This window comes from Triticum urartu, chromosome 3 (genome assembly GCF_003073215.2).
Source record: "Triticum urartu cultivar G1812 chromosome 3, Tu2.1, whole genome shotgun sequence".
Classification (NCBI taxonomy): Eukaryota; Viridiplantae; Streptophyta; class Magnoliopsida; order Poales; family Poaceae; genus Triticum; species Triticum urartu.
Genome location: NC_053024.1, coordinates 192,906,546 through 192,916,202, shown reverse-complemented (window position 1 = coordinate 192,916,202; position 9,657 = coordinate 192,906,546). Strand labels below are relative to the sequence as shown.

The window sequence follows — 9,657 nt, the reverse complement described above, 5'->3', positions numbered from 1 at the left end:
AGTTGCCGGTTTGCCCCCAAATCCTCCGCTGGGCCGCGAGCTGCCTCCACCCTCTGCGAGTTGTCCCGGCCTCACTGGCACCTCCGCGAGCCGCGGTCCTGCCTCGCCGGCTCCACCAGCACGCTTCCCCTGTTGTAACCCGCCGCGAGTAAGCCACCTCCGCCGGGCCGGGTCCATGCGTTGAGCCGGCTTGGCCTCTGCCGCGAACCGCCGCGCTTCGTCCCGATGGTGAGTTACTGGTGAACCTCACCCCGTTGAGCCGCCTTCGCCGCCGCCGGACTCCACTTCAAACCGACATCGACGTCGCGGCCTTCCAGCTCCATCAGGCTGTGCCGGTTTTCGCCTGGGCCGTCTCCGCCGCTGTGGGCTCCATGCCCAATGTGCTGGCCTCCTCCACCTTGGACTTGCTAAACCGCATACGCTCGGTTTTCTACGGTGGCTTCCTCCAGTTAATGCACCCGCCGATTCTGCCCGGGTTGAGCCGCTGTTGTGGTCTCTGCTGCTGTCGTGTTTCGGAGCCTCCTAGCCAGCCCTTAATATTGTTGGGCCGCTGCTACGGGTTTCCCCCAGGTCGCCGGTGACGGGCTGCCGGCCACTTCTTCCGCCGTGCCTTCTCCACCGCTTGCCTCAACCTGCCTTGGTGGCTCCACTGAGCCACGAGCCGCCTCGGCCTCACCAGTATTTCCACAAGTTGCGGTCCAGCCTCGCCGGTGTCTCCATGAGCCGCCTCGGTAAACCGCCATGGTTTCGGTCGCAGTCCCAGCTCGTGGCCTCCGTCAAAGTTGCCACTTCTGCCAGCGCAAATCGCCGCCCCGGCGAACTACCTCCGTCTCTGCTGTGGTCTCCTCCGGCTTACCTCGCGCGTGGCTTCACCTTTACCTAGCCTTGAGCTGCCCTCTTAAACTGCTGGGGCCACGAATATGTACAAACCGGCCAAATCGCCTCCCGCCTATGGCTGTAGCTCCGAGCCCCGCCTCCGCCTTAAACCGCCCTCATTCTGCAAAATTGAGCATGCATGTGCTTTCGCAGACTATAGATCAGGACAAAAGAAAAAAGGGGGAGGAGGGGGTACGAAGTGACCCGGGCGTAAGTTATCCAATTACCACGATCCGGGCGAAAGTTATCGGGTCATTTGGTCAATCCGCTTCATCGACCCACCTCTGAGGCCTCGAGCTACCGCAGTCCGCTTCAGCCACAGTCGCGCGCCTCGCCTTGACTTCGGTCGTGAACCGCCCCGTTCTAAACCGCCAGATGTACGAGGCGTTTCCGAGGATAAATATGCCCCAATTTCTTGGATGAAGATTGTACAAACTACGGCAAACTCTGGAAAGGCCCTTGAAAGGATCAACACAAAGGTTCTAAATTATCTATGGACGCCATACAATGATCATCTATCGCCTAGAAATCAGGTGATATTTATCTTACATATTTTGGTAAGTACATGTTGATTTCCTTCAACAAACAACTACTCCGCCCTGCTGTAGTTTTTATACGCAGGACAATGATTCACTACAAATGTGGTTTATACCACGGATATGGAGCACGTACTCGCAACATTGCACCCGGTATTCGTCCGTGCCATATTATCCGGTAAATGGATGTGTGCAAGCCGCCGCCCTCGCAGCCCGGACTACTTCAACTCACCGGGACCGTCCTTGCGAAGTAACTTGCCCGTCCGTACCGGCCTATAATATTGTGGCCGATTCATCTATCTGGTCCCATGGCGGGCTCACCCATGATTGATTTCCGTTTCACCATGGTGATCATTAACTCTATGGTGGATAACTACTGGCCTGACATATCAGGTGAAATGCATTCAGTATATTTTTATATTATATATTGCTTTCTTTAAAAGAGCAATTACTCCGGCTTGCAAAGTTATCTAATGCAGGACCCTAAACCGCCATATTGGTGCAAATTTAAAGGCGGTCAGAAAATTTCCGGCTTAAAAAGAAGGATTCTGGTTTGAAATCCGGTTCAAGGGAAAGCTATCTCCCACAAAGCTTTGAAGCTCTCAGTATCCGGTTTAAGAATTTCCGGTTCAAAAAGAATAATCTCTCGCAAGTTCGAGTTTTTTAGGAAAAATTAAAGGGACCAAAGAGAGTCTGTTGCAAAAGCACAGCTCAAACATAGGTACCCCTTGAGCACAGCTCACAATATCATTTGGGGGCTTCCTGTTCAAACATAGGTGTATTCACCAAAGAGAACATAGTGTTACTACCCTCTTGATCCGGCTATCAAGCCAATATTATCATAAGAGCATATCTCTGGTTACTTCGGTAATCCGGCTATCAAGCCAATATTATCATAAGGGGCCAAAGAGAGTCTGTTGCATAGCACAGCTCAAACATGGGTATCCCTTGAGCACAGCTCACAATATCACTTGGGGGCTATGTTCGAACCATAGTCACACCTCTTGATAAGCTTAAAGCCACCAGGGAAATCACTTGGGGGCTCTGGTCGTATCCGAACCATAGCTTATACCCTCTCGATCAGCATAAGGGCACTAGGGAAATCAGTTGGGGGCTTGGTCGTATCCGAACCATAGCTACACATCTTGATAGGCATAAGGCCATCAGGGAATCACTTGGGGGCTACGGGTTCGAACCATAGTTACACCTCTTGATAAGCATAAGGGCACTAGGGAAATCACTTGGGCGCTCGGTCGTATTCGAACCATAGCTACACCTCTTGATCGGCGCAATGCCATAATTATGACTACATGGGGCCTCTGGTCGTATCCGAACCATAGCTTAAACCCTCTTGATCATACATATACATCATCATATATTGCATCATATGTTGCATCATCACTACATCATCATAGCATGTATCATATGTGAATGGATATACCGGCTTATATGGCAGGAATCGGTTTTCAAACCAGATATGATTTATTATACATTGGAAGGAATAGTCCCGAGTCGCTGCAGGCTTACGACCCGACACTTGGGGGCTACATTGTTCAAGTTGGGATTACATAAAATACACAAGTATCATGTCGCTGCAAGCATGCACCATGACACTTGGGGGCTAATGCAAAGTCATTGTTTGCTCACTTATTGAAGACCCGACTCATCACAATATAATGAGCCGGCCCTTGGGGGCTACACGTTGCTGCTCAAGTTTACATGATCATATTTACAAAGTCCATGCTCATTATTGCATAAAGACCCGACCCTTGGGGGCTACACTGGTTGAATTTATTATGAGCATAAGGCAATTACAAGTCCCAGGTTGCTGCAAGCATGACAACCCGGCACTTGGGGGCTATAGGTGATATGCATATAAGGGAGGAATAACTTCAAATTCTCAGTTTTGAGCAAATCAGGTATTATATTATTATCATCGGAGAAATCTGCAAAGTTTATGACCCGGCGTCATCATAAGATTAACCCGGCATCAACAACAATTACATGACCTGGCATCATTTGTTTATAACTGGACAATTTTGGCAATCATAAATCGGCAAGATCTACATCTTTAAGCTGGCTGAATATCAGTTGAATATTTCAAGACCAATATTTTTGTCAAGTCAGAGCATTAAAGGCCGACTTAAATGGATTATTTCTTATAATATTTTTCTACAAGAGCCAATGTCAGCAAATTTGTTATGAAGCTGGCCTATTGGCCCGGACTTTCTAGAAGAAGGAAATGACAAGGACTTCAGGATGATTAGGTGCCGGTTTACAAGAATTTTTAACCCGGAGCACAACCTGTCAAATTTGTTTTTGTGTTTATTTAAGTTTAACATGGATAAATCCAAATTAAACTGGGGGCTAATGTCGGGGATATACCCCGCGGAATGACCCGGTCGGAAGTATGACCCGGCCGAACTTGGCGAGTCACTGGTGACCCGCCCTAACTTGGCGACTCATGAAGTGACCCGCCCGGATCTCTCCACTCACTGATGACCCGGCTGGGCTGGTGACTCATTGATAACCCGGTAGGTGTGTCAAGAGGAACAACAAGACCCGATGGCCCGACAGGCGGTTCAAGGAAGACCGGCCTATGTTATGGTGGGCCGGCTTAAGAGGAAAGCATAAGGAATATTCCCTTACAAAGGAAGCAAGACTAGGACTCCACTTGTAATAGAGTAATCCTAATCCTAATAGGACTAGTCATGTAAGCCACCCCTTCAACATATATAAGGAGCGGCAGGGCACCCTAAGAGGGATAGGTTCCACAAGTTAGATAGATTAGGGTTAGACAAACAAGTCTATAGCTCTCAAGTTAGAGCACCCGTGTGATTGTAATCATTATCATAAATATCAATGAAGCAGGATGTAGGCTTTTACCTCCACCGTGAGGGGCCGAACCTGGGTAAAACCTTGCGTCTCTCGATTCTGACCAACCCCTTCAACCTACTACATAGATGCGTTGGCCTCACGACTAAGTCCTCACACTAGGACATATGCCGTGACAATTCCACGACAGCAGCCGAACCAGTGAACCCTCGTACTCCTCTCCACGCGGGCTTCCACTGATGCGTCTTCCCCAGCTCCACGTCGTCCCCTTCCTAGGCCTCGCCGTCGTCCAGACCACCGCCCTGGTGCTCTTGGTGCGGCATGGTCAACATGGCCAACGACCGACTTTCATCGGAAGAGTACGTGGAGAGGCTGACAGCTGGGTCCACGGCAGCCGCAAGGAAGTGCCTCCTTATTATGCGCAAAATAATTATTCCTCCACCTGACAGCGGGGACCCACCGGACGGGCCACCGTATTTCGCGAAAAAAATGATTCGCCCCCTGACTGCTGGGACCCACGAGCTACATCTTCGCACGCAAGGAAGTGCGTCCGAAAAAAAATGATTCGTCCCCCTGACTGTTGGGACCCACCAGGCCCCGACTGCTGGGACCCACTAGCTACATCTTCGCACGCAAGGAAGTGCGTCCGGGAAAAAAACGATTCGCCCCCTGACTGCTGGGACCCACCAGCTACATCTTCGCAGGCAAGAAAGTTCCTTACAGTCGGGACCCACCTGGTCGAAGCGTACGTAGCGTTGTAATTCTGGTCGTGAACGTGTACGTACATACTGGTCGATGTAGAGGCGCGCACGTGTCATAGTAGAGGCGCGCACGTAGCATGTACACGTACATACAGTGGCCAGGGTGCAAGAAAGAAAATACGGCCACGTATGTGTACATACGGGCGGGGTCTCGAACGCCTACTCGCGCATACGTACGGTTAGGGCTAGTGTACATGGCTGGGTCAGAACGGAGAAACAACGTCGTCGTCGTGTTCATGGGGAGGCAACGGAATGCGTCATGTTCATGGGGAGGCAACGGAATGCGTCATGTTCATGGGGAGGCAACGGAATGCGTCGTGTTCATGGGGAGGCAACGGAATGTGTCGTGTTGATCGGGAGGGCTTGGACGTAACAGGCGATGGAAACGAGGCCTGGCGTACCGCAAAACGGAGGAAACAGCCTTGTGTTCGACCGGCCACATTCAAAACGGGATCCTGTTCATCGGGAGGTGTCTGGCGTATCGTAAAACAGAGGAAACAGACTTCCTACGGTCGAACGGGGGTCCTGTTGATCGGGAGAGGTGTGTCGTACCGCAAAACGGACGAAACGGACTTGTGTTGGAGCGCTACGGTCGAAACGGGGGTCCTATTCATCGGGAGGGGTGTGGCGTACCGCAAAACGGAACTCCACGGGATACTGTTCATCTCCACGGTCGACCTCCTCCAGCCTCCACGGGCTCCTGTTCATCCAGCCTCCACCGCGCGCTACTCCACCAGCTACTGTTCAACCACCCCTCCACCATCTACTGTTCAGCCAGCCCTCCACATCACGGGGTCCTGTTCAACCACCCCTCCACGGGCACCCCTCCATCGTCTACTGTTCATCCAGCCCTCCACACCACGGGGTCCTGTTCATCCACCCCTCCACGGGCACCCCTCCATCGTCTACTGTTCATCCAGCCCTCCACCACACCACGGGGTCCTGTTCATCCAGAGGCAACGTCACCGCTTACTGTTCATCCAAACCCCCCCGCAACGCTCACTGTTCATCCCATCGATCGGCTTCAGTTAGCAGTAGTAGCGAAGGAATCGCTCGATCGGATTCAGTTAACAGCCATCGATTGATCGCTCGGATTCAGTAACGCGTAGCCTGCGGTGCAATCGCTCGGGTTTAGTTAGAGTCCAACGCCTCGCTCGGGTTCAGTTAGAGCCAACGCCTCACACACACGCGCGTACGTGTACAAGAGAAACGCTCATCGCTCGGCCCCCGACCTCCCACCGTAACCAGGAACTCCCCGAAATTTTCCTCCCCCTCGCTTCTACCATGGTTTTTTCCGTCATGTACGGCCCAAAGAATGTCATGCAGCTGCGTCTCCGGCCCGCCCAGGACGAAAAGCCCATTTTCTGTCATGATTTTTTGTCATAGAAATAGGAGCCCACCACATCTATGATGATACCGGGTTTTGTCACAATTATTGTCATAGAAGTGTCATATGTATGACAGAAAAAAAATTTCGTTCGGCCCAAAATGTCACGGATGTGTCTTTTTTTTGTAGTGTCTGGGTATTATCAAAATGGATTAGTCATGTTGCTACTAAACAATACAAGTTGATTCCAACAGGAAAGGAATACGAGACAAGTTAATTAAACCTACAAATTTCTATTTGAACAAAAGAATGATATTCACCTATATCAGAGGCTAGACTTGGCTCGGGACAGCCTGACAAGATCACGCATGTCAAATTCACAAGTATTAAAAGCAGACACTAGGAAGAGATAAACAGTAAGGGGGCAAAAATTCAAGCCTCTTGAAAATTTTGCAATTGAATGAATCAGAAGAAATCTCGTATTAAGGCGAGGTAGAGACAATACTACCAAGTAGTCAGTTCTCATAACTTCTCATGACATCACGTTGAATTATGATATTACTGAACAGATATTTTAAAAGGATGCCTACAAAGACCAACAATGGAAGTTACACAAATCATAAGTGTTCAGGGTGTCAGTTTGATGCCTTGAGCGTATTTCTCATCACATAGTTCATATAGACCATGATCTTTTTTTGATAAAATATATACCACGATCATAGTTCAGTAAACTCCACAGGATTCCACCACAATGCTGGTTGATGTAGGAGAACAATCTTTTCTAATAATACTGTGTATTTGCTGGGCATGTATACAGAAAAAGAAAATGAGATTTACCAATCAGCAATTGAGCATAGCTCTTCAGGAATTTATCTATTGAAAATATTGTGAAAGATAAAATACTCATATATGAGCCCTAGGTTATATTCATCCATAATTATAAGCTAGTATTTCATGTGATACGTGTCATTTATCCATCTACCCTTGTTTGCCTGTTTCAGCTTTTGACACAAATTCCTGAAGAGATGTGTAAATTTACAAAAAGAACAAGATAACTAGCCAACCTATTAATACAGTTCAAGAAACACTGTAAATATATGAGAAATAAATTCCTTAAGTAAAGCATTCCAAAAATAAATTACTCATGCGAAAAAATCATATAGAACACGCCATCATTCTGAGGACAACATATCATAGAGATAGTAGGCGCTGCTAATTAATTTACCAAAATAAGACGGATATTTTTTTAGCAAAATGGGTAAACAGGCTACAACCGGTAGAGAACAGTAATCTTACAGACAGAAAGAAAAAAAGAGAGGCTCCAAGGTCGGGATGCCTTGCCCCAATACCGAGGAAGAGACATTAGCGAATCCAAGGAACAGATAAGTAATTCACTCACAATGAAATGGGAAGTTTGGTACAAGAAGACAACCCAACTATGATAAACGATCAAAATACACATGATTGAGTTATCACTGAATACTGAATGTCACGGAACAGATGAAGTAATTTGCCCACAATGTAAATGGTAAGTTTGATAACAGAAGACAACAACAATTACCATGAATAAACGATCAAAATACAGGATTGACTTGTCATTGAATCCTGAATATCAAGGAACTTCGTCAGGACCTTCAGCGTGATGCAGGTCCAAAGAAGAGATCAGTTCTGGATGGTAGCTGGATGTTTTGATGCAGTAGGAGAACAAGGCAATGCTTTGCACAGAATATCCTTCTCTGGTTGTCATCATTCCTCATATGAAGGGATAAAATCTTTCATTCTCTGGTAACAGAAAAGTACTCCACGATGAATGGTGGTATGGTTGGAAGAGACCATTATACGTCATCGGAAACAACCACTCCAGCCTGCGACTTTCCAAGCACAGACAAGCGAACCAACAAGTGGCCTCGAGCGGATGGAACATCTGTGATGTTGTGAAGTACACTATGCTACCCCGCATTGCCGCAATTTTCAGCCCATTCTGGGGTAAGTACCCAAGCTTCCGTCGAACTTGATCAGTCAGGTTGAATACCCTGCTGTTAGCCCATGCCCCAGCATCAAGGCCATCTTCTTGACGCAGCATGAAACCGATGTTGAATCCATTTGAATAAGCAATGCACATGTTATCGCCGTTAATTTGGCCAAGGATCGAGCTGCAAAAACCTTCCAGATTCAGGAGAGGTGGGATCATCTCAACAAAAAATCACGGGTTGTTTGGGTCGGGGTCCAAGACAACCACATACGCACGATTCCGATAAAGCCAGTAGATGAAATTACCCACTCGCATGCCGCTCTCAAGCACAAGATCACCTTCGTCATCTTCGTCACCTTCCGGGTGGGGGTTGGGATGGTGCGGGACATCCAACCATGGGGAGAGGAACCAATCGCCGCCCATTCCCAAGAATGAGAAGAAGACCGCAGCCCGCAACCTGAACTCTCCATGGGCAGCAAGACAGAAGATGCCAAAGCTCGCGGGGCTTTCGTCATCGCAGATCAGGCCGGCGTAAAGGAGTTGAGGATCGCCTTCGCGGTCGTCGTCGTCGTCGAAGATGCGGGAGTCACTCAGATCAAAGAACCGCTCGCACCACCGTGCCAAGGGGTTTAGAAGCAGGAGCAATACCTCATCCTCTTTGATGAGGAGAAGGTAGCCGCCACAGGCGTCGAGGAAGCTCCAGTTAGCTTCCGGGCCATCGCGCGCCTGGAGGGTGGTGAGGAAAAAGTCACCGTTCAAGATGGCGGCCACGAGCTCCGGATCATTCCGGTGGGCGGGGGCGAAGGCGGGGATGCCGGGGACAGCCTGAAACGGCGTGTCGAAGAAGAGGCCGAGGAGGGGCGCCGGGTGGAGGTCGATGAATTGACGGCGGAAGGGGGGAATGTTGGTCACCAGGTTGCGCCAGGGCAGGCAGGTGCAGGCGGCGCGGACGAGGTCCGAGAGGGAGGGAAGGCGGAGGAAGATATCGAGCAGCATGTTTTCAGGGAGGTCGTCGATGGTGGCGACCGCCGCCGCCGGCTGGCCGTTGGCGGCCATAGGTATGGCGGTTGGACGGGGGTTACCTCGCGTCCGCTGCCGAACCAACCAACGGCCAGCTCGGTAAACAGGAGAAGTAGGTTATTAACCCCAGCAAGAGAGGGTGTCGCTGGGCGCTGGCATTGTCCACCTGTCCTTGTACGGTTTTGAAGTTTTAGAAGAATACCATGATTTTCTTAAAAAAACCATGGCTTAAATAACTTTGATTTGTTTGACTTTAACAAATACTTTAGTTTAGTTTACAAAACCGTAGTATCTTCAAAAGTGAGGTTTTTCACACTATCTAAAAGATGT

General features: G+C 49.2%; 1 protein-coding gene across 1 annotated transcript; it reads right to left on the bottom strand.

Annotated features, from left to right (window-relative positions):
• Nucleotides 1-7,884: 7,884 nt before the first annotated feature.
• LOC125548249 lies at nucleotides 7,885-9,353 on the bottom strand. The gene has a single exon (XM_048711903.1). It carries the CDS (start codon nucleotides 9,301-9,303, stop codon nucleotides 8,539-8,541), a length of 765 nt encoding a protein of 254 aa, XP_048567860.1. The 5' UTR covers nucleotides 9,304-9,353; the 3' UTR covers nucleotides 7,885-8,538.
• Nucleotides 9,354-9,657: the final 304 nt, after the last annotated feature.

Bases quoted from the DNA above. Each gene is read 5' to 3' on its own strand.
- LOC125548249 (XM_048711903.1), bottom strand. From the start codon at position 9,303: ATGCTGCTCGATATCTTCCTCCGCCTTCCCTCCCTCTCGGACCTCGTC.